The following is a 25,507-nucleotide window of genomic DNA, read 5'->3' on the forward strand; positions in this document are numbered from 1 at the left end:
AGTCAGACTACATGAGTGTGATAGGACGGTCCAACTAAGACTGTCCCTGTTCTCCACAGTCTTCAAACTGGTATTAGGCCTGGTGTTACTGTGTTGCAAGAAAAACGTTTTTTTCTCTGGCCGTACTATGGAAGTTCAAGTCTTCAGCTTAGTCCATGCTGTGATGTAGTAGTCAGAGTTGAAGGCTGGTCTGGGTTCTAGGAAGTCCAGAAGGATCACCCCTTTCCTGTCCCAAAAGACAGTGTGCATCACTTTATCTGCTGACGACTGTGACTTGAACTTCTTTGATTTGTATGTCACCACTCCATGGACTTCTCTTTTGACTCCAACTCAGCTGTGACACCTCATCACTAATAATTATGCTATCCTGGAAACTGTCACCACCAACCTTGCATTGATTCAGATTTGCATTTGGTGTTATTTCTGTTTTTGTGTGAGCATTTCTGGGACCCTCTTGGTGCAAACTTTGTGATTTTCCAACATTGATACCATCATTTCCATATTGAAGCCAGTATTCAGCTCTGTACACATAAAACATATTGATAAACTGGAACAAGTCCAGTGCAGTGCCAGTGAGATGGTCAAGCGTTTTGAGCACAGGCCTGAGAAAACAGAACCAGGTTCTTCGCACGGCAGGAGTGACTGACTAAGACTGAGTGACAGGCTATATCTGAGAAGTTCAGACTGATTTGATGGGTTCAACCTAGCCAGTAACTAAGAATCCACAAGCTGTTCATTCACTCCTCCCCAGCCACCACAAGCAGATAGGGGATAATCAAAAGAACAGAAGTGAGAAAACTCCATGAAATAAGATAGAAATAGCTTAATAAGTGAAGGAAAGGGGAGCGAGGAGGGAGAGTAAAACAAAAAGAAAGGAACCAACAACACAGACAGAGGTTGTGCAGTATCCATTCTTGAAGGCTTTCAGAAGGTCATTGGAAAAAACTCCAAGAAACCTGGCGTGATATCAGAGCTAACCCTGCTTTGGGCAGGAGATTGGATTAGAGACCTCCTGAGGTTTCTTGCAGTGAGAATTCTTCTATGGTTTTCTGTAATTTTAGTGGAAAGAACTTGCAGATGTTTGAGTCTTGAGTGTCTTTTTTTTTTTGGTCTTGTATCTTTTTGTTGTCGCTGTTAGGTTTTGATTTTCTTAATATTTTGAAAATTCATCCACCAAAATTTTGAAGTTGCTGAGATATTTGAAAAATGTCTTATCATATTTAGTCTTAAAATAAATTTCTTATACATTAAAACCCTATGTTTTGGGTTTTTTTACTAAAAATATATTTTCTTGATGACTTGAAACAGTGAAAACTGGAGATTGTGAAGGAAACTTTAAACAACTTGCTTATGTATAAGCCTTAATAGCATAGCTGCTCTATGTACATACTGGAATACTTTTCCTAAACTAACTGAATTAATATGACATTGCTAAAGAACAGGCCAAAAATTGAGCAAACTTCTCTCTGTTTCCCATCTTGCTAAGTTATGAGCCCCTGTAGGTGCGACCTCTAGTATGTAAACTGCCAAATCTAATCACTGCTCACTTCCCTAATCCATGTTTCACAAACTACTGCTGCCTAGTTCAATTGTCTGTGCTGTTTCTGCCTGCAAGTTTACCACTCTTACCATGCTTAAAATTGCATTTATTTTTAAACTAAATTTCTCTAATAAATATTTTATATTCCATAACTTCTATATGTTTTGTAGTGAGTAATGGTATCAAAAACTAATATGAAGACTGCATCAAAAGTAATTTTTATCATATATTTTTATCATATTGGCACACATGTTGATGGTATGGCAGTAGAGGTTGAACCTTTCTACCAGTGTTCCATTACATTTTGTTGCTGTGTGACAGATGGCAGCAGAGAGGCAGTCTGACACAATGGCATCTTGACATGGAAGTGCATACGAAGCAAAGGTGTGTCACTGAATTCTCTCATGTGGAAAAAATGGCACCCATTGACGTTCATTGATGCTTGCTGAGAGTTTGTGGAGACCAGACAGTGGATGTGAATGCAGTGAGGTGCTGAGTGGTACAATGGTAACAGTGATGTGAAAGACAAGCCACATTCTGGACAGCTGTGCACTGCAGTCACACCACAGAATGAAGAGTGTCTTGATCAGCTCACTTATGTGAATCAGCTAATGGTGGTGACTATGTTGAAAAATAGTGTTTTCTAGTTAAGAATCCCCTCTACCAAATTGTGTTATTGTGTTCTTTGTATCTGTTGTAGTTTCCATGGAAATAAGTGGGCAGCATTACTTTCAGAGCAATTTACATAAATCACCTTGGCTGCATTAATTTGTTTTCAGTAATCAGATATGCAGATGTCTGGCTAGTGGAACTTTTTAAATACTATTTGTATAATATAGTGAAAATTACAAAAATTTCTTAAGCAGGGTTGCAGAACAGAACATAGAAATCATGACCTCCATCATGTATTTGTAAGATAACTTTATGACCTGCAGCTAAGCATCAAAAATAATGCTAGACAATGTTACAAAAAAAAAAGCTCAGTTAAAATTGGAATGTACTATTCAAACATGCTGTATATCAAAGTGTGCACATTCCTCTTATAAACAGGAAAGAATAATAATTTGTATTTGAAAAAAAAAAAAGTTAACTTCTCAACTAATTAACTTATGAAAATCACAGTAGAGCTGCAACAATAAAAATATGACATTAAACTAGCACACAGTTAGGAGTAGAATTATATCTATGCTTTAGTTGCAGTGGTTAGGAGAAAACTGCCTTTACTGGGCACATCTGACTTTTTTGCTACCTATCTTTTTGGCCTCTGTGAGATTTTTTTATGCTGAATTTTAAGTCATTGTGTGGGTCACTACATTTCCTAGGTGTCAGTGGAGGTTCCCCCCAGACACTGCATGTTAAACTGAGAAGAGTTTGGTCTAATTTTATGAAGACATTGATGAATACTCTTGGTGGACTGATGTTATGACTGGAACTGTGATAGTCATTAATGGATGAATGACCTGAATTTCCCCATGGCTAATAATCTGTTTCTAGTGCTTTTATCTTTTCCTGAAGTCCCTGGAAGAAGCCTATCACACAGCTTTTGTTAAGAAATCTTTCTGTTCTAGCATTTGTTTGTGAAAGTAGCGTCTTGGTACTTAGGTACTAGCAAGGCTGCTATACCAGCACAGTCAAACCTTGTGATTGAAGGTTGACCTTTTCCTCTTCTGGTTTGTTCTCTCTTTCTCCTTCCACAAAACCAGTGCATTCTTTCTGACTGTGCTAAAATTCACATGGAGCATAACATGCTTTTGGTTGTTATGCTAAGTTGTTAAGGTCAAATCAAGGTGGTGATTAAACATAAGTATGTGTGCTCATCAAAACCAAAAGCCATAAAACTTCTGCTGTAGTGAGGCTGCTGTATTCAATTTTATACGACAAACTAAGCAGCCAGACAGTATGAATTCTGGTGTGTCCATCAGAATAACTGCATTTCTTGTTTTTTCTAGATGCCAACTTAAAACCTTGCTTATCATAGAATGTTATATTTAACAAAGTTATATATCTTAACGAAGAAGCAAAACAAACAAGTTAGTATGAACAGATCCCTTTACCTATAACACCAAAAAAGTTCTTAAAGACAAAAAACGAATTTACATTAACTGAAAAGGAGATCTTTAGGTGTCGAAAGTCTTAATGCTTACATATTTCTTTCTTTGTCTTCTGTAATATGTTTTGTGGTTGTTTTTTGTTTGTTTGTTTGTTTTTTAATTTTGTTCCCAAGAAGAAAGTAAATCAGTCCTGCATGTTTTCTGTGATTGCTGCTTCCTTTCTATGGTTTGAGTAACTGATCTTCAGGACCAAGTTTCTGGTATCAGGAATGCAGTCATTGAGGCACTGAGAAAGAAGCAGCTTTGACAGGATGGACGTATCCCAAGCCTATACTATTTCTCTTCCTCTCCACAGGTGCCTAAAATCCCTTTTGGCCCAAGGGAGACACTGTCCTAATTGCCACCTAATGCACAAACCCTATTTTAATAGCTACTGTCTGTTCTTTTGAGCTTCACTTTTGCAAGAGAATCCCAAATACATTTACAGTTAGCTAGCAAGTCCCCAAGAAGTTGCTTCTGTTAAAAAAAGTAACATAAGGCCTCTGGTGACCACATAATTATTTTCCACCTAAATTTTCAATTGCCTTCAGTCTTCTCTGCTGTTTCTACTTGCCACATGCATAGCCACTGAAAAAGTGAAACAGCTGTTCGAGATGCTGCTGGAACTGACAAAGGAGAGGATGCACCAGCATCCTACTCTGGTCACAGTTTTGTTTTTTTTTTTTTCTTTGCTTGTTTCCATTTGTTAAGGACGAAGAATACTCAGAATAATAGTTTTAAGAGTATGTTTTTTATACAAAAGCTTATTTTGCCTAGTATGTAAAAGTCTGTTGTTTTCCCCAAAGTTATACTCCTAAGCCTCAGCAAAAATAAACAAGCAATCAAACAAGCAAAACAATGTAAAACTGAAGTTAGGAAAAACAAAAGGATGGGGAAGAATCTGTTTTCCACCACACCTCCTCCCACCCCCCCGTCTTCTCTCTGTGTTTTGTAGAACTTTGAGAAGACTTCCTACTAAATAGGTCTTCCTAAATACCAGTATTTCATGATGAAGAAATTACTTTTCTTACTGTGTAGGAGGAGCACTCAGAACTTGTTAGATTCCCCAGCAAATACATATGTTGATTTAAATCTTTTTAGGAATTGCTACCATATTTGTTAAATTAAAAGGAAAACAGTAATGTGTATTGGGCAATCAAATGTAGAGCTAATGCATAATGAGTTGTCTAATTAGATTGTGGGAATTTGGCTTCAGATTTAGCCGTTCATATTTTGGATGACTGCACTGAACTTGTACTAGCAGAGAAAGTGTCTTTTTTCCTCTAATAAGGTCTGATCCTAAGTGTTCTTAACAATTGAACAATTTCTTAGTTAAACTTCACTAGAGGAAGTGGTTGTTAAGGTAACAAGTCTTTTCAAAATAAATTGTTATAAAAGCTTTGCCTTTCAAGAGTGATAAACAGGAAATTCTGTTACTCAAACTGTTGTCTTAGAACTTACTTTTTCCAGACCCCTGAGAGAACTGATTTTATTTCAACTTTTTATCTTGCATTGCTGACCTAGAATTGACTTTTTGCTCCTCTGAAAATAGCTCCAGATTACAAATCTCTGCAACTATCTCCTCTATCAAAGGAAAATGTTTTGCTGGTTCCAAAAGTACCTGCTACCTATTATAACAGCTAAACACTGTCTAAATACAGACAGCCTTCTGTATCTGTAACAATTAGTTCATATTTGCTCTTACTTGCCCTAGTCCTAGATGGTGTGGCACAACTAATCAGAGCCAGACTTCATAGGTTAATGTTCCTGGATTCTTTCTAACAATCAGATGGGAAGTCAGATGCTTTGTATGATTCTTTTACTCAATTTTATTGCTATTCCAGACTAATACTCACAGCTTAATATAAAACCCCAAGTCAAAAGTGAGCAAAGATAAGCAGGAACTTGACTAGTGTTTAACCAGGAAAAAAAAAAAAGCAGAGAAATTTAATATTTCATGAACTTTAGTCTAGCACCATCCCCTATATTATAAAAGTGTTTATATTTATAAGTTTTCTCTTTTCCTGTATTCTCTCTAGTGTTGTGGTTTGTTGGTTAGAATCTAAGTTTGACTTTTCTTGCCGTAATTCTAATCAAATTTTTTAAATGGTGTTATTTTTATATTAGCTTTCATAGGCCCTAAATAAAAAATGAGTTAAGAAGACTATTGTAGATTTTGTAACAAGATTGCATCAAGTCTTCTAACATTTTTGGCTTTGCATGACTCTAACCACACAGAAAAAGAAAGTGAAATATATGCCATACTGCCTATTTCAGACTGAAACCATTAAAAATGTTACAAAAGCATAAAATAAAATAAGCAGTCTAATATATATTATTACATTTTCTATATTACTAAAAAAAGGAAAATGTATTTAAGGTTGGCAAATACTGAAACTGATTTTCAGAGTAATTATTGTTCATTGTAAGTGTATAGAAACGTAGGGATATTTCAGAATATAGAGTAGTTTATAAAGAGAAAGTATTTTTTAAACTGTTCATAGTCTGAAATATATGTAATAACATTTTTATCTTCCTTCAGAATTATCTCTTCCATTGATGCTGTGCAGAGACAATGCTGGTATTTTAATCAGTTGATGAAACTTAGCATTGAACATCGATGCGCTCATGAGTATGGTGAACTAAGCACTACTGACAGAGATAGACCAGAAGCACTGCAAAATCATTTAAAGCGAGCATCCACTGGCTGCCTACAGGAAAATAACCTCTCTATCATGGGTGTGACAGAAAATAAACAGGTCTTGTTGGATCCTTCTGAAAGATGGATTACTACTGGCCATTTTCAGGCCACATTCATTAACTCCTCCATATCTGTGCACCAAAAGGAAAATAAAGAAGATCACAGAATGAAGCAGAAAAGCACTGAATCTTGTATTAATTACAATGGGGAGAGCAATGGCAACAAGAACATATCTACTCAGTTCACATTGCAACAGTCGGTTATAGAAAGTAATATGGGAAGAGATTTTGAGAATAATACAGAAAGGTAAGACAGATTTTGGTTTGCTTTCAAATAGATTATATGGATAGGCATAAAGAGTAAGGATTCTCTGTTTAAAACATACACATTGAGCAGATAGTATGAAAATAATATTTTGAAGTTGATTAGAAAATAAGGAATTACTTAAAAGTGATGCATGCTGGATCTCCATCTTAACAATTCCATATGATATTTAATCAGATAATATATTATAGACAAGCATGCACTTAATTTTAAAATACTGTCTAATAAGAGAATTTTAAAACTTGCTCTTGATCTCCTAACTTGCAATGCATTTATGACACCAACCTGTCAAGACACAAGTAACATTCAACATTAGAGGTGAAAATACTAGGTTGTTTGTTGAAATCTGGGGAGGATTTAAACTACAAACTAGTGTAATGTTTTCTATTGTATTGTTCACTAGACATTCAAGGCTCATCTATGTAGAGTGTACAGTCAGTATCATTTAGAAGGCAAGATGTAAAAGTTGCTTAAATCTACCATCCTACTCCCTTGACCTTAGGCCAGTCTCCTGCTGTTGTGATGACTGAGGAGCTAATCTGCCCTGCCCTTGATACTCCTCCAACATGCCTCAACTCACTTCTTACAAGTAGAGGCAGAGGTGAAGGGCTGGTTCAACTTGTTCTGTGCCCCCCAAATATTCTCTTGCATAAAACAAATTGGTTTATTACCTCTTGGGAATGTATTTGCTGCTGGTGTATGGTTCTGGTTTTGCATTCAGAGAAAACAAAGGCTGAAGTTATTTTCTCTAAGGACCCAAAAATTTTGTTATGAATTCATAATAATTTGTTTTCAAAAATACACATTGATGGGTAAACTTAATAAACATATTTTAAGAAGAAATACTTGAGTACTTTGTGCACTGCTTTCCTCTGGCTTAACCTCTGAAGTATGCTGTGACTTGTGCTGGAGCATCTTTTTTGCTAAAAGTACTTAATTATTTAAATAAATGCACTATACGAAGAAAGAAGATATGTAAATACTGGGAGAAATTTAGATATATTTTCTTAAACTCAGTGGCGAACTGTAATGTGAATTTTGTGGAGGATTCCAAGATAGTAACGTGCTAATGCAGAACTGCATGAAACTTTTTCTCCCTCAAAAACTACATATTTAGAAAGCTCAGGCACTGAACAAGCACAGGTAGCTTCTAATCAGTGCTTTTTAAGCAATAGCCAACTTAGAAAATGTACACATATAATTAGTGGCCAGTAGTGTTAAACTGGAGGTAAAAGATTAAATGGCACTTTGTCAATTTTTTTGTTTCTGCTCCACTGGAGATATTTATATCATGCAGTTTTCAGTATTCAACTTAGCTACCTCTAATATTTTTCAATATGGAAGATAAATGCCTCTCTTCTTCCCCACCTCTGACAGATTACTTAGTTATTATTAAAATATTTCTGCTCCTAATCTTTGCTTTCAGGACACTCTTCCTCTCCAGTGAATGTAGAATCTAATTAACATTGTGAATGAAATCTTTCCAAAGCTATATGGAGTGAATATGCGCCTGTGTTTCTGAACATTTATACTGCATCTAGGTTGTAATTTATAGTTTAATGCCAGAGCCTTCTAATACATAGTGCTGTTCTTTCAGTGCTTTTATGATTGGGCAGCTATGATAACCCAAGTTTGCTGATGAGGTTATGTTATTCATGAAGGTACTTATTTTAATACTAGGTTATATATGGCAGCATCAGTGATCCAGTCTCATTGGAGAAAGTACCATACCAGGAGGAAGGCTGATTGCATCAAAACAAGGAATGATCATTTTTTTGGAGAGATATCAAGACAGAAACATGCAGCTGCCACAGTAATCCAGGTTTGTTTGCAGCATTCTCTTTGCCGATTTTCAGATTCAGTAAAGAAAATATCTTACTTATTTTGTGTACTTTATATCTCATATATATTTTTATTTATGATCTTATCAATAGATTTGTTGTTAAAGTTTTTTTTTTATTCAAACACTCTAATAGAGAGCCTTCTTTACAAAATGTTTTGTAAAAGAATAAAAATACTTTCACTTTATTCACTGTTTCCCTGAATTAACTGTTATTATTTTAGTTCCAGTATTATGTTTAAGACATATTGTGCCCAAGCTCTTACTGGTGCATACGTCTATGCTATTTAACTGGCAAATGCTGTATAAGTGATAGAACATGCCTTGTATCTATACAACTAAGCATTCAACCCATTTCTCCCATTCTACTTATTTGTGCCTTACACTGTTTCCCCCTCTCATCTCCCAAAATAAAGGATACCCTCATTCATACTGCATTGGCAGTCCATCATTCATTGGCAGCTCACCGAGGCTTAAAATGTTCTATGCTAGATACTGGCCTACAAGTTAACTATGTGTGTGAATTCAATTCCATGCCTTGGCTCTGTTTAGTTTTCTAAAGAGATACTGCATCTATATGCCATGTTGCCAAGGTCCATAGATTTTTCTACATTTTTAGGCTACTTTTTCCACTATTGCTCAATTTGTTTCTTGAGTATAGTGTAGTTAGTATGCTAAGAGTTATCTGCATAAATTTATTTAATCCATTTTTCTTTGTTTCACACTTGATTTTTAAAGTTAATGTGGAAGTAAATAGACTTTTCTCTGCATTTTATGTGTCTGTATGTCTTTCATATCCATCCTTATATTCACTCTTTCCTTAATGAGTTCAGTCCACTTAGTCTCTTTACACTACACTCTACTTATCTTTTTCTCTCTCTATGAACCTTTATTCTGTTCTATCCTTTTTTAAAGGAGTAACTAGAACTGTATTCCAAAGGTAAGTATATCAGGAATTTATACAGTAAGGCAGTTAACTGTCTCATTTCCTTAAAACTTCTATAATATAATTTGTCTTTTTGATCTCGATTGAGTGCTGATCTGCATTAACAGATCTGTGTTAACAGATGTCTTACAGTTTATCATTCTGTATGTACTATTAAGAATGTTTTTTTTTTATTCTCCATTGCATTTGTAAAAACTAATGTATTTTTTGAATGAAATATATTTTTTGCATTATCCCTCAGTAATGCTCTATCTCGGTGTTTATGAATATCTGTAGGAAAAAAAACCATACCAATGAAATGATAAGAAAGCAGATGTAATATACTTAATCATTTTTATAACAATGAGGAACTGTGTGTCTTAAACCAGCAGTATTTTTAGCATTTTATGAAGCTAGACAATCATTTAAGAAAAATTAACAAGCTAATTGCTAAACCAGAATATGAGATTTATCCTTCATGTTTTATTGCCTTCATTTTAAAGCTGTTAAATGCTGACATTTTTCAAGAGAGGTGGTTTTTTTGCATAGTATTTTAAATGTTTAGGGCATCTTTGGCTCTAATTATGTCAAAGAGTGATTTGGGAGAGAGTTGCTGTGTTGAAATTAGTTTTGCTATTTCCATCTATTTCATCATGATCTCTGGATCTGAATCTGTAGGTTGATATGTGTTCATGATATCTTGCTACTTTTTCTAGCATATAATTCCTAAACAGCTCCTTTGTTGTAATATTCCTACTGGTATTTTTATATTTTTAAATTAAGATCTTAGACAGTTAAGAGAGAGTAACTGACCTAGGTCAATTTCATGAGAAATCTCCAAGAATAGCTACTTGTAAATTAAAGACTTTTGTACAAGTGTATTTTTATTCTCAGTGATTTGTAAGTTAACACGCAGCTTTTTCTTATATAGTCTTTCCTTTCAGTTTATAGTAGTCCCTCAAGGAATTGTCAAATAATTAATTAGTTGACTCATGTTTATAGTTGAGGGAGTTGCAGGATTCCTTTCTGCTTACTTGTGGAGAGCCTCTTGAGTACTCTAAGCTTTAGACATATGCTGGCATTTAATTTGTCTTGTAGTTTTAAATGTCACATAAAGTTCAAAAAACAGATCATTGAGCTATTAAACCAGGACCCAAGATGTTTTATCTTCCTAATGGGATAACATAGAGAATCTGGATTTGGGTTTGATCTATGACTTTGTATAACATGCTTTAAATTTTTTGTTTAGGCATCTTGGAAGGGCTTTCTTTTGCGAAGGAAACTGGCAAGTGCACTAGCAGCTGTTAAAAGTGATGCAGTGGATGATAACTATGAAGAAATAAATGTGGATGATTTTATACCTCATGAAGTAAGCACATCCATTAGCATAAAAATTTCATGTCAATTGTAAAGTATACTTTCTCTAAAATGAATATGTAAGTAAGTGTTGAAAATAAAAGAAATTGAAAGGACTACCAGGGCTAGAATGTTCAATGTCCAGAAATAAAGAAGTGTTTAGTATATATAACTCATTTAAATGTATTCATCATGGATTAATTGCTTCCTGCTCTTTGAGATTTTCTGGTAGTTATTCTGCTATTAATTTCAAACACACCATAGAACCCCATATATTTCTGTAGTTAAAGAACAAATATATGAGAATAAGGAAACAACTATTTTTCTTTTAAAGTCCTTAGTTTTTAGTATCCTAGTAACTGATTATAATGTGTGTATAAATGTACATTTTGTTCATTTTCATGAGAGGCTGACAACAATAATACATCTGAAAATATAGAAAATATATTGATTCAGTGTTACAAGAATCCAATAAAAGGTAACGCCTCTCTAGTAACAGGCTTATTAGCTCTACATTTATCCCATAGGTAAAGTGCTAAAGATAATGAACAAAAATACGGATAAATCAGGAAAAAAATATTCTTCTATACTTACTCTGTAGGAAAATAAATAAATAAATCCAGAAATGTTTACTAGTATAGATTTTGTTTTCTTTTTGTTTGCTTTTTTTTTTTTTTTGCAAATTATGTGGAGTTAATAATGGCCTTTAAGTTTCATAATGTTGAAATTGGGCCAGAAGTTTTGCTTTCATGAAATAAAAGCAACAAAAGAAAAAAAGAATAAAAGGTGGACAGTTGGACCGGATGATCTTGGAGGTCTTTTCCAACCTTACTGATTCTATGATTCTGTGATTCTGTGAAAAAGAAGGTCCAAATTATGGAATGTTGCTGTCAAAACTCTTATCAGTAATTAAATTAAAGAAAAAAAAATTTCCACTGGATCAACATTGTCATTGAGTAAGCAACAAAAATTTTGTGCCTCAAAAGACATATTCTACATTGGTTCTAGACTCAGTATGCATGATAAGGCAGCTGTTAATTATCTATTCACATATTTACTTGTCTGAAGCACTGTTCTCTCACATGCTTGTGGGGGTCATAGAAAACTAGATGTATCGTTAAGTGTGCAGTTCGTCAGTCTTTGATCATCTGAGTGTCATCCATCTTAAATCCCATTAGAAAGTGGTCAGACTTTATAAATAATTTCTGGTGACTTGATGACTGGGACAATTTTTTTCTTCCCTTTTTCAGGATCTATCTTAAGATTTTCAGAATTGCTATATTAGAACATGTAAAAAGTTTGAGGTAGTAGTACCAAGAATCCTTTGGTAGACTGGAAATATGTATTTTTAAACAGAGATCTAGCTTAAATTTTAGGGTTGTTTTTTTAGTATTCATTTTAAAATATATACAAAAAAAAGAACAGTCTCATTAACTGACATTCTCTGATCCCTGCCTTCTTTCTAGGGTAATAAAAAGCAGAAAGTGAAAAGATTTACTTTTTTTCACCAGAAGAAAGTATGTGTTCATATGTAGAAAACAAGGAAAATGCCCTGTTTTGAATTATTCAGCCTGTAGTCCAAAATCTCATATACTTCAAGTTGGTTGAACCAGGCTTGCTTCACTCTCCTGCCCAAATAATCTTGTTTGGTTTGTTTGTGTTTGCTTAACTGAAAATTACGTGGGCAATTTTGTTCCATCTGACTGTCAGCAAGATAATCACGTCTGTACAGGTTCTCCTGAAGCCAAGGAGAAAAGAAAGGAATGAAGGAGTTAGGAAAATAAACGCCAGGTGATTTGAGTGAGTCTTGCACTGCATCACTTTCTGGTGTTACCATACATCTTTTTTTTTTTCCAGAATCACCAAACTAGCATTTTAATTTGTGCACCAGACTCAAAGGCTGAACTGGAGATTACTGTTGAATAAGTTACTCAGTCCCTTAGCTTGTTGTGATGAAAAATACAATACCTGTTTTCTTCCACTTTCTGTATGTAGTAAATTTAAAATGTTTAATCACTGATATCCTTTCTAGACTTAAACATTTCAGAGTTCAAAATTAACTGTAAGTGGAATTCAGAAATTTCTCATATCCTGTGATGTTTATCATATTTTTTCCTCTGTTTGTTTGTTTGTTTCAAGCATATTGTGTTCACTAGATTGTACGAAATATGTAGTAGTCTTATGACTGACCTACTGAAAAGTTTGTGTGAAATAGTGATGATTGATACAGTTGTATCATATTATTAACTGTGTGCAATATAAGGAAATCACATGGACGTTTTACTTTAGCTGAAACTAGAAGTCTGGAGAAGTCTTTGCTTCTATATCCCTCCTTTCTGGCCTCGGTGTTTTTATAGCAAAGTGCTGATGCAGAGCCAAATAATGACACATTATAATGACAGGCTACCTGTTAGGCCTCAAAAAAGTGTGCAGGGAGGAGTACGTATTGCTGGGCTAAGAGATCCCATATGCTGGAGCGTGAAGGAAGAACAAAAAAAATCTGGATGCCATTTTGTACTGCAGATTTTACTGTTGGTTAGAGTGAATGTAGTGAGAGAATAACCTTTTCTAATTACAACATAAACAAAAATAGTAAATCATGTCTAATAAATCATAGTTCACTGTTTTGTGGTATGATCATTATTTTTATATCCATATTTTCAATCTTTCACAATCTTTCATAAGATTTCAGTTACAGTGATTTCATTCTGTATTATCTAACAATTCACAAAGTTACCAATGTGTAAGCTTCTATTTAAATAAGTTGCAAACACAGTGGTATAGTAAGTCACTCGTTAGGTACCAGTCTTCATTAAATAACTTTTTAATATCTTAATTGTAAACTCAGTGTGTCTTCTGCTTTGTGGAAGTTGAAGTTTTAAAACAGCACTGGGAAAAGTGCAGTCTTTTCCAAAGATCTATTTTATCCACTTATGCATGTTGAGCAATGATATATTATTTGTACAAATCTCTGGCTCCATATCATGTCAGAAATTGATTGCATGTTATTGAACTGGAGGAAAGATCTTTATCTTACTCACAATAACATGAATAGTAATCATTTCACCTTTACTATTACTGCTAACTTCTTGTATTCATCTCTGTTCCAATAAATTGCCAAAGGCATTCAGAGGCAATTGATGGCATTACTGTTTTATGTCTGTTTTTTATGCAGTGTCAAACAGGCTATTCCAGATGAGATGAAAGATCTGGCCAGCAGATGTCTCTGAAAGTATGAGGCTGGTATTTGGTGATATTTTCATGTCTTTCATGTGGACTTTGGAGAATTCCAGCCAATATGCTCCAGAAGGTTGAGTTCAGGACAATCTTTCATCAGCAGTCCATCCGTATAGCAAATGTTGAGCTCTACAAGGCAGAGTTCTTTATCTCTGGTGGATGATAGTTGACAATACATTTGCTTGACATAGCTCTTACTTTCTATACCATGCAACTTTAAGCGTTGTTATTTTCATTATGAAAATATGGTGTGAGTCAAATGCAAAATGTCACTGTCAGTAAGTTGAACTAATTTACTACAATCACTTTTTAAGACAATTATCTTCTGAGGACTGTGGTCATTGAGCCAACTACTGTTGTCATACAGTAGGTCAACATACAGTCAAATATCTTACTTTCATCAGCTACGAATATTGATGGTAATATGGCACAGAAGGTACTATATTTTTGCAAAACTAGGTTTGAGTTTTGTTTAAATTAAGGATATCTAGTCATACTTTTTCAAAAAGAAAATAATGTTTTCTAAGTTTCAGCCAAATTAAAAAAAATAATAATTCATCACAACTTCCTTCATCAAAAGGAATCCACTGTTCTGAGACAAAGCGTTCTGCTTCTGATTTCTTGAATAGAATTTTTAAACCACACTCTGTTTGATAGCTTTTAAAGTTGTTTACTAGTCTTCTTCACATTTTTTGCATAACCACATCCAGACAAACTTTTTTTTTTTTCCCCTCCCTCTCCAGAGCAGCTGGGTAGCAATTACACATGTTCCTAGAGTATATAGGAGCATATAGATACCTTTGTAAGGCATTTGTATAAGGCAGTGACCTATTAGTACATGGCAATTTCTTGTTCAGGCTGTCTGACTGCTTGGAGAGCTTCTAAACAACCTAGTCACCTAAGTTTGAGATGAGCTGAGGTGAATTTCTGTATTTTTTCAGGTAAATAATAACAAATTCTAGTCTATGAAATCAGCCTTGAAGTACACTGAAATATACATGAGTATTGTATTTATGACTTAGAACTTATCCTAGCTCTGACTTGTCCTTGGGAGATCATTCTTCTTTTCTTTTGTTGTTTTTTTCTTTGTTTTTTGTTTTATTTTGTTTTGTTTCCTTTTTGCTTTTAGAGCGTAGGATGAATAAAAGCTAGAGCATATTTTAACTCTTGAAAAGTAAAAAGCATGTGGAACAAATTTTTTTCTTAATATCTCCCACCTTTTGCAGACTTACCACTTGTCCATACTAGACACGTGCAGTGTTTTGTTTCCTTCTGGGATAATGCTGCATGATGTGGTTTGTCCCAGGTTGTGAGCTTGTGACAGTGATTCTTGTTTTCTGGCTTATGCCAGGAAAATCCTATAGGTTAGAGGGTCCCCATAACTTGACCAGATCTTGACAATTAAGCGATTACAAGAGCATGCCTGTGAATATCAGATCAGAATCAAACTTTTGTATATTTTGTGCTGCAAAGAACACAATCCCTTTTTTAAATGAAATTTGTTATGAAGTTACAGTGGAAATGGAAAAACAAAAGAGTCTCTAATGAAAATTTCCTCAGATTCATCCTTTTCTTTGAAAAAAGAAAAAGGCTCAGGTAACATATTGGGAGCTCAGTCTTTCAAATGAATGTATATGAGTAATATCTTCATATGTTTAATAAATGCCATGTTAATCTGTGGTCAGATAGGTAGGTTTTATTTTCTACCTTTTTTAGCAATTATTCTTATCTAAAATGCTGGAATCTTGTTTTCTTGTTATGTAGTAAATAGATATTCTAGCACTAGAGGTAGGTTTTTGCAGAGTCAATATCTGATAAACAGAAACATAGGCACTAGAAGTTGTGACCTTCACAGCTTATGCAGAATCCAGTCTGATTGCTTTCTGGCTTTGCATCATGTGATCTCTGTTCTATAATGCCACTGAACTGCTTCTAATATATATAGTATAACATAGAAAAGTACAATTATATAATTAATTATGCTTCTCAGTCTTGTTTCTCTAAAAATGGTTAAGTGTCACAATTGAATAAACAGGCCAAAACCAGGAAAAAATGTAGGAAAGTGAAAAAAGTCCTCAGTTCTGTGTAGTTTTAGACTCATTACTCAGCCCAAGTTTTGGACTCACTAGGAAAGTGTTCATAGGCCAAATGCATGGCTGGACAACCACATCAGCCAGATCCTTCAGAGCCCTGGAGTGCATGTTGTCTGGCCCCATAGGCTTGTACACGTTCAACCTCATGAGGTGGTCTCAGAGTTGCTCTACTCTTAACGTCGGGGGGATTTTACACCCTCAACCCCTGCTTGGAAGTTTTGGGACACGAGAGGTGTGAGAAGTCTGACTGGCCTTGAAGACCAAGGCAAATAACTCTTTAAGTGTCTCAGCTTTCTCTGTGTTTGAGGAGGACAGTTTTCCCTTTTCAGGGGAGAGTGCATTTGAGGTCTTAGAGTTATTTCAGGGGTGGGCTAAAGGAGACAGGAGCTTAGTGAGGTTGGTGGGAATTTCAAAAGATTTTTGAAAAATCCATTTCTGATGCTTACTTGAACCACTTGTCTAACTTCTAAAGCTGAAGTTACTGTTTGCCTATCTGTACTTTGTATTCCTGTGTTTAATAAATAAATAAATAAAAAGATGTAGGACCCAGAGCTTCCTTTGAAAACTGTCAGGCTTAAAGCAGAAATGCTTTTCTGAAAAAAAATGTGGGTCATGTAGGTAATGAAAGACTTTGATAAACTACAGTGGGTTTCAGACTTGTGGAGTGTTAAGTATGTATGTACTCAATCAACATTTTTTGTGAAAGAAGAATTTGTGGGTCCCTGAAATTTTCATTATTCACTTATTTTGTTAGTTGCCAAAATTATTTCTGTTGTTTTAGTCATATGTATTTAGAGAAATCACATCTGTACGTATATTAAGTGTAAGAATTCGAGAGAACAATCAATTTTCTGACTTTATTAATAATTTTGGGAAAAATACCTTTGGAGAAGATATTCCCTAATAATATATTCTGAAATGTTTTTCTTTGAAGAGTATTGTGATTTTTTTGAGTAAATCCTAATACATCATTGTTACAATTAGGCAACTACACCACTAAACTATTCTAAATTTCCTGCAAGAATGTACTCTATGGACAAGTTTTCTGAAATTTAAAAAAGCTTTTGGGCTCAATTCATCATTGTGATGTTTCTTAGGAATATATATGGCACGTGCTACTTTTTTGGCTTATAGCATTGGTTTTAGCAATCGTGAGAATGAAAGCATGCCCAGCATTCCCTTCCTACATAGAGGCAAATTGTAAAAGAAGCATTGCCAGAGGTTAAAATAACCCTTATTAAAGTGCTACTTTATTTTATCATCACCATATAACATACATGAAAATGCATGAAAGACAACTGCAGAGAAAAAGGCTATTTTTGCTATTGCTCACAGTTCAGAGATTTGTTCTCTATAAAATGACCTGTGTGTCCTGCTAAAAAATATATATATATATATATACTAGTTTTTTTGTTTGTTTTTGTTTTTTTGTTTTTTTAAATAAAGTTGGTCAGATCAATGCATTTACACACAGTTTTGGAATGGCAGAAGTTTAGCTGCATTTGTGGCATACTGGAAATGGAAAAATAGTTTAACAAATGATTCAGTAGACGATGATCTTTGATACTTGCTTAGCTTTGGAAATTTCTTCTAGAAAGTCATGCTCTGAATTGACAGTGAACTTCTGAATGTTGCACTGAGCTTTACTTATGAACTCAAGTTTCTTAGAAAAGCTAGAAAAGGCTAAATTCAAAAAATATTTAGGTCTTCAGGCAGTTCTTGATCACAATCTGTCAACAATTTTAAATAAGCATAGAAGACTTGCTTGGTCCTTCTATAGCTTCTGTAAGAGCTAAAAATTCGTGATTTCCTAGCAAGTTTTCAAAAATGTATTATATTTTAGAGAATACATTTTTAGCAAGGAATACTTAGGTTTTGGCAGAAATGAAGTCCAGTGAAAATTAAGTAAAATATTTTGTGCTAGATCAGCACTGGGTTTGAGTGAGATGCACCACTGATGCCAGGAATCAAAAGAAAAGTTAACAGCTTTCTGCAAGATGAGAGACGGTCCAGTATGGCATGCTCTCTTATGCCCTTTTCTACTGTGAATATCCACAGGGTTAACATTCAGCGTATGATGCCTTTTTCCTCACCACTCACGCTTGCTGCCCCAAATCCCAGATCGTTCATTCAATTTACAGGATTTCTAATACTAGAAAAGTATGTGGCGTGCATTGCTCAAAAATGGATTTTGTAATCTTTTTTGAAATAGTCATAGGATGCTGTTTAAAATTCTGCCTTGTGTTAAAGTAGCTTTCCATTTGTCTTTTTGATTTATATATCAAATATTTTCATCAGAAGATAACAAAGTAGAAAGCAAAGACATCTCCACTATGAAAAACTTCATGCTTGTATTCTGTAAAGAAAACTAGTAGAAAGATTCATTCTGAGTTTTTTTATGTATTTATTAACTCTTGTTGCCTATTGTCTTGTCTTCAAAACTATTTGGAACGTAGAGAAGGCAGATACTTTGCAAAATGTGGTTGGAATAAGGCTGTTCTTTGATGTTAAAGACCAAGAATATTATAAATGGCCTTCCTCACCAAGGGAAGCAAAAATCCAGAGAAACAAATTAGGCAAACCAGGCAGATGATGTGCAGGGTGAATTTTTTGTAAATGGAAAGAATTCTATACACTATATATGTGAAATAGTAATGTAGAAAGATTTTTTGAAAATAAAACTATGTTTTCTTTATCCCTCCCATTCTCAATATTTATTGTCATTTCCCAGGACCAAGCATGACTCAGTTCAGAGTGAGTTTTGTATATTAATCCCCTCTTTTTGCAAAAATATTCTGTTGACTACATTTTAAATTTTATCTTAAAATACCATATGAATAAAATCCCTAGATAAATATCAGTAGGATAATTACTCTGGCTAAACTGTTACTGTCTTGAAAGCAGAGAATGAGATAATGAGAAAATGAAAGTAAAAAGATATAAAGAGTAAATTCTCCCTAATTCTAAAAAGTAGTTTCACAGTTTTGTCAGATCATTATCTTGTGATTCTGAGGCCTACCACATTTGGAAACACAGGGTAGCTTCAGACTCATAGACCTTTCAGAGTTAAACTACTTCTTTTACTTCAGAAATAAACATGAATAGTAGTAAATACCTGCTTACATAGAACATGCAATCAAACAATATCATTTTATTTGTTATGTAATTCATCTCAGGCTGCATTTTTTTCTCTTTGTCTATCTCAGTAGAAATTGATCTAATTTTTAGCCTTAGTTTTTGGCAAATAAACTTTGCATTAGTTATAATTTAGGACAGTGTTTATGGGAAAGATATGGACAGAAGTTTCTTGAACTTACTGCTATCTCTCTGGGCATAAACACAGTGAAAGATAATACATTTAAAAATCAATTATGTGTTTATTTTTGTTGGCCAGAGCAGATGACAGTGTGGTATATTTTTATAATATGCTACATACTTATATTAGTGCCAAAGATGCTTCTTATCAGTGGATATAATCTTAGTGATAAATCAGTTTTGTTTTTTGTTTTGTTTTGTTTTGGTCTTGCATATTTCTATCTTGCATCTTCTTTTTCTATTTTCATTGATATTTCTTTTCAGCGCTTAGAACACTGAAAGACATTTTTTAGGCTATGTAAAAAACAGAAACACATTGGAGAATATTAAATTATTAATTGTCAAACATTGGGCTAAGAAAGTATTTGTGAGAAAAGTTTCAACCTGAATTTTAAAAGAATTTTAACTGAATTATGGTGCAAGCATATAAAACAAAAAGATTTGATCTATGCGCTACTTGAGTGATTTCTTTTCCCTGAAATTGACTAGAACTGCAGAATATTACTTCTCATGTTTCATGACTTTATTGATTTCTATCAGAAACAAATGCAATGAAACAAATTGGAGAGCAGAAATTCAGATAGCTAGGGTATGAGCTTGACCTGAAATCTGACAGTCAATCTTGAATCATATTCACTTTTAATGTAAGACATATAAATACCTAAGTCATTCTTGGACACATCATTGTACAACAAAATTAATTTGATTGATATTTACATGAAGTAGGAATCTACCTCTCTGCAGCTGTATTGGTTCTTGTACAAAGAGAGGAGGAGAAAAATATTTAAGAAAATTGCCATTTTCGTATACCTTAATATACCAGCAAAGATGAAGTCCCATTTTCACTGATTATCAGCTTTGGGATTTCAGGTACCCAGAGTAGCAGGACAATAACTGTGGTAACAATCACAAATCCCAGCCAACCCCAAACTTGTGTGGGATTTGCTGCTTCACCTGAGTACATAGAAGTCCATGGGGCTCCATGGGATCTATCCCTGCTCAGAGAGCTGGCTGATGTCACTGAGAGACATCTGACAAGCATTTTTCAACAGTCTTGGTTATCTGGAGAGGTCCCAGTTGATTGGAAGCTGGCAAACATTGTTCCAATTTTCAAGCTGGACAAGAAAGAAGACCCTGGTAATTACAGGCCTGTCAGTCTCACTTCAGTGCCTGCTAAAGTTATGGAAAATATTATGCTGGGAGTTACTGAAAAACACCTGAAGGGCAATGTGGTCTTTGGTCACAACCAACATGGGTTCATGAGGGGAAGGTCACAATCACAAATTGTGATCACAAAATCACAAACACAATTTTCTCACAGTATCCTTCTAGACAAAATGTCCAGCAGAGCACTGGACATAAACATAATGTGATGGATAAGCAATTGGCAGTAGGGTCAAAGGGGCACTCTTGGCTATACATACAGACTAGGAGGATGAGAAGTTTGTGAGCAGCCCTTTTGAAAGGGGTCTGAGGCTCATGGTCAACAGTAAGTTGAAGAGGAGTCAACACTGTGTTCAGGCAGTCTGAAAGACCAACCATACCTTGGAGTACATCTGGCTCAGCACTGCCAGCTGGGTGAGGGTAATGATTATCCTGCTTTACACTGCACTGGTGCGGCTTCACCTTGAGTACTGTGTGGATTTTTGTGTGCCAAAGTACAAAAAGGATGTAAAACTATCAGAGAGTGTCCAGAAGAGGGTTGCGAATCTGGTGAAGGGTCTAGAGGAGCAGATGTATGAGGCAGCTGAAATCCCTTGCTCCGTTTAGCTTAGGGAGGAGGAGACTGAGGGGGGACTGTGGCTAATAGCATCCTCATAAAGGGGAGCAGAGAGGCAGGTGCTGACTCTTTGGTGGCAGAAATATAATCTGAGGGAATGGCATGAAGCTGTGACAGAAGAGGTTCAGGCTGAGTATTGGGAAAATGTTCTTCATTGAGAGGGTGGTCAGGCACCAGAACAGGTTCCTTGGAGAGCTTGCTGGAGTTCAAGAAGCATGTGGACAACCATCTCAGACACATGGTCTGATTTTTAGACTGTCCTGTGTGGAACCAGAAGTTGAACTCAATGATCCTTACGGGTCCCTTCCAACTCAGAATATTCTGTGATTCTATGGCCTTGCAGACCTTGAGTGTACTTGCAACTGGATTGCATGCCCAAGCTTAAAAAATAAATCTGCAACTATTATCTGAAAAGCTAGAAGTATGACTTAATGCAATTAAAGACTAAATTCAAAGAAGACAAGTTGGAAGGAAGGTCTGATTTCACTGAGACATTTTGGTCAGATTTTCTCCCTTTTTCATCGCAGACGCAGACACCTGCAGAACTTGAATATGCAATAGTTTTGTCTCTGCAGTGATATGAACAGAGATATGATACAGTTTTCTGTATGTGAATTATACCAATGTCAGAACTTTAAATGGTAGCTTTTGCAACTGGGTTTTGTACAATCTTCCAGAAAAAAAAAAATAAACGTGGCTTTTTTATTAATGATTTTTTTTTTTAATTCAACTACTCAGTGTTTATCAGCATGAGAATAATAACTGAGAAGAGATATGTTAGTAGTTTGCAGGCAAATATAACAGATAATTTTGTAACATGGACAACCACCTGAAAGAGGAAGTGGGGGTAAGATGGATAATGTATATTTTAATCATGAAATGAAAAAATAAGGAGAAGACTGGTAAAGAGACATCAGCAATTTCTGATGACAACATAGAATCAGTCTGGATTTTGTAAATAAAATGATAAAAATCCAAATATACTGTAATCAAAGAACAGAGAATTCCAGAACCAAGGAATCAAACATGCAAGAATGAATCACTTTTAGTGCTTGAAAATAAAAATTCAAATTTCTGTTCAAATTTAAAAATTTTTAATTAAAATCTAAGTTGGCAAATTGAAGATGTATCCAATGAACCTAGGTCAGAATGGAAGAAGAGTACTGGTTCACCAGTACTCACTTACCTTGTAAATAAGAGCTTTGCTTTTAGAATCCACAAATTATATATAACCACCGTTTGAATTAAATTTTTCAGAATAACTGAAATGTCATCCTTTTTTCTCTTACAATTTCAAGGGGCTTGAAAGGCCTTATTGTTCACCAGACTTTACTTTTTTAACCCCAGATTTCTGTGAACACTATTCAGGAGTTCCATTTAACTCAGGAAAAATAAGTTTGGCAGGATCAGGCACCTGTATCTAGGTATAAAATACCCAGTTGCTCAAAAATGAGCAATTGACTCCTTGTAGTATTTAGGCCTTTAAGTATCTCATGTCTGTATTTTTTCAGAGTTTGCCAGTCATTTTTTATAAATCATGTTTACTAACAATGTTGATATTAAATTCCAATAATTTGAGATATAGGAGATGCATTTCAACAACAATAAAAAATACAATTAAAAAATCTGTTTTGTTTTAAATCAACGAGTACAGCATAGAATCTTCAAGAGTGTTTTGAGTGTGATTGCTCTGCAGGTGGCAGTTCTGATATATGATGTGAAAACACTTGAAACACAGTACACAAGACAGTTGAAAAGAGACTTTGTAAAAGTTATCAAAACTAAACTGATTTTATCAGTGCACTATTTGACTTTACTCATTTGTACAGGCTGCAATAGGGAATGAATGGCTAACTCCAGATTCCACCCATTTCCCTTCAAAAACACTCCTGATCTCAAACCAGCTGCACTGGACAAAGGTAACGTCACAAAACTTTTTACTCGTCAGTCTTTGTTCATTTCTTAGTGGTATGGTCTTCAGTCTTTATTTATTCCTAAGGGTATGCTATTCTGCAGTGATTAATATGAAAATCTATTGACATGAAAAAGACACAATTACTTTTAGAAGTCTCAGACTTCCTCCTCATTCCCAAATGTGATTTTTCTTTCAAATATTCTTTCATTTGTTTAAGTTTTTCTTTATTTTGGATTTATTTCAAGACTTTACTTCACGGTAGCAAGGAAAAAAAAAAGATGATGTTCTTCATCTGTACATTTGGCAGTAGATTAAAAATTGCTAGTTGACACAGTACTTTAAAAATACTAAGATCTGCATTATATGACAACAGCTGAATGTTTTCAGAGCAGCTAAAGGTCATTGAGCTGTAATGTCTGCTAGTTACTTGATAAACTTTGAAGTTCTAACTTTTTGTTTTCTTAAGGCTTTTTTTCCTTGTTCAAGCATACTATTACTAATGTTTTATCTCCTACAGTTAAAATAAAGAAGTCTTATAAATGTATAATTCATTATATTTTAGGACTTTAAGTATAACTGAAGTCACCTTTTTGCCCTGTTTATTTAGTTGAAGGTAAAGTTTCCAGTGCTCATTGCACTACTAAGAATCACTTCTGTTGCAGTAATAGATTGCAAACTCTTTCAGATTTACCTTCACATTTTGGAGTCCTAGATGTGTGTTGTCTCAGTCATGCTCAGAAGTCTGTTCACATGGATAACTTTTGTTTTTTTAATAATTGTTTTCATGACTTGTGACAAATTGCAGGAGTTACCAACTGCATTTTTTTTTCTTACTGAGAAGCATGCTAGGCCTTCAGATTCCAGTGAACATTTAGATAACTTGCAATTGTCACCACAAGCACCTTGGCAGTGTATTGACAGACCACATTCATACTCAAATACGCACTATCATAGAAGGTAAGTAAAGCAATTGAAGTGGAGGAAGGGCTAAGGAAAGGGGAGGATGCTGTTTTTTAGCCCATTCTGTTTAGTTTATTTTTATTTTACAGACTTCATAAGGAAGAGAAATTGAGACTGTTTTCTGATGCTTTTTTTTAAATGATATTACCTTAAAAACTAGGTATCTTAAATGTAATTATAATTTTTCATTAATTAAGCATATGTGGATATACACATATATTTTATATATGTGTTTGACTATAATCCACAAAAAAAGAGTTTCATATAATCACATGTAGATGTTGAAATAGATATTTCTAGGACTAGATAAAGATTAAAAGGGATTTCTTATGCAGCTGTATTCTTTTGGAGAGAAAGGACTGAAATATGCTTTTATTAATTGAAATGTAAACATTTCAAATTAATGGCAGACTTTTATTAGTCTCTGAGATAAAGCTTTCCTGAGTATTAAAATAGATTTGTTTTGTATTATTTCCAAGCATCCAAAGGCACAAACAACATACCGAATAATAAGAGCTGCAAAATAGTCACACAAGACCCTCACTTATGTATCAATCTTTAAATATTGCTCCTATAATTTGTTTTCAGTTCAGAAAAGGGAACAATGTCACAGAACTCTGACTTAAAAGAAAAAAGGTTTTCATTCAGGTCTGATAAAGAAGAGAAAATTTCAGAAGAATGGTATGTTAAACTTCTGTGTCTTTTTTTTTTTTTAATTATTATTATTTCCTTCAGTAAGAGATCTGGTCGGAAATAGGTGTTGTATATTTGGCTGTTATACCTTGCTTATTTTATGTTCCACTTTTCAAGAATCTGTTTTCTACCCAAGTAAAAGTTATTGTAGTTTCTTTTAAAAGTGTCTGAAAAACCAGCTTTGTACATTATAATTTTAAGATACGAATTATACAGACTCCTGCAATGCTTAATATTTCTTACTATGCATATGAAGTACTAAAAACTTACACTCTTTTTGAAAAGTGCATTATAAAATGCTGTGCAGATGATCTAGTGTAATATATGTGAAGTGTTTAGTATGTTATTTCCTTCCCATAGGGGTTTTAAAGATATTTCTACTGCACAACTAATGCTGAAGAGGGCCCATAAAATGAAGCCCAGAAAATACAGTAATAAAAATGTGGGTAAGTCAACAATAAATAATGATTGTAGTAATTAGATATTTCTATTCTTAAATCTCAAAATAGAGCATCTCTTTTAAAAATGTTGTTTGCACAACATTAAACATTAATTTGAATAAAGGGGAATGTGGTTTAAGTGAAGACAGGTCACACTTTAAATGTCCATAAACACATCATTTTCTTTCAGGGATAAATTACTCAGTTTTTTAAAATAAATTCTGATAAAATTGAGTATTTTACAGCTGTATTAAACAGGACTTTGTCTTTTTTCTCATGTATCTCTTTTCTTTATATA

At 34.3% G+C, this 25,507-nt stretch overlaps 1 protein-coding gene across 1 annotated transcript in view; it reads left to right on the plus strand.

Moving 5' to 3' along the window:
- Positions 1-25,507, plus strand: part of LRRIQ1 (leucine rich repeats and IQ motif containing 1) — a 99,117-nt gene that overhangs the window by 28,641 nt on the left and 44,969 nt on the right. Inside the window, 7 exon segments of the mRNA XM_010708783.3 lie at positions 6,173-6,637; positions 8,336-8,477; positions 10,670-10,789; positions 23,031-23,120; positions 23,958-24,073; positions 24,665-24,757; positions 25,130-25,215. Coding sequence (XP_010707085.3) covers positions 6,173-6,637; positions 8,336-8,477; positions 10,670-10,789; positions 23,031-23,120; positions 23,958-24,073; positions 24,665-24,757; positions 25,130-25,215 — 1,112 coding nt within the window.

This window comes from Meleagris gallopavo, chromosome 1 (genome assembly GCF_000146605.3).
Source record: "Meleagris gallopavo isolate NT-WF06-2002-E0010 breed Aviagen turkey brand Nicholas breeding stock chromosome 1, Turkey_5.1, whole genome shotgun sequence".
Taxonomy (NCBI): Eukaryota; Metazoa; Chordata; class Aves; order Galliformes; family Phasianidae; genus Meleagris; species Meleagris gallopavo.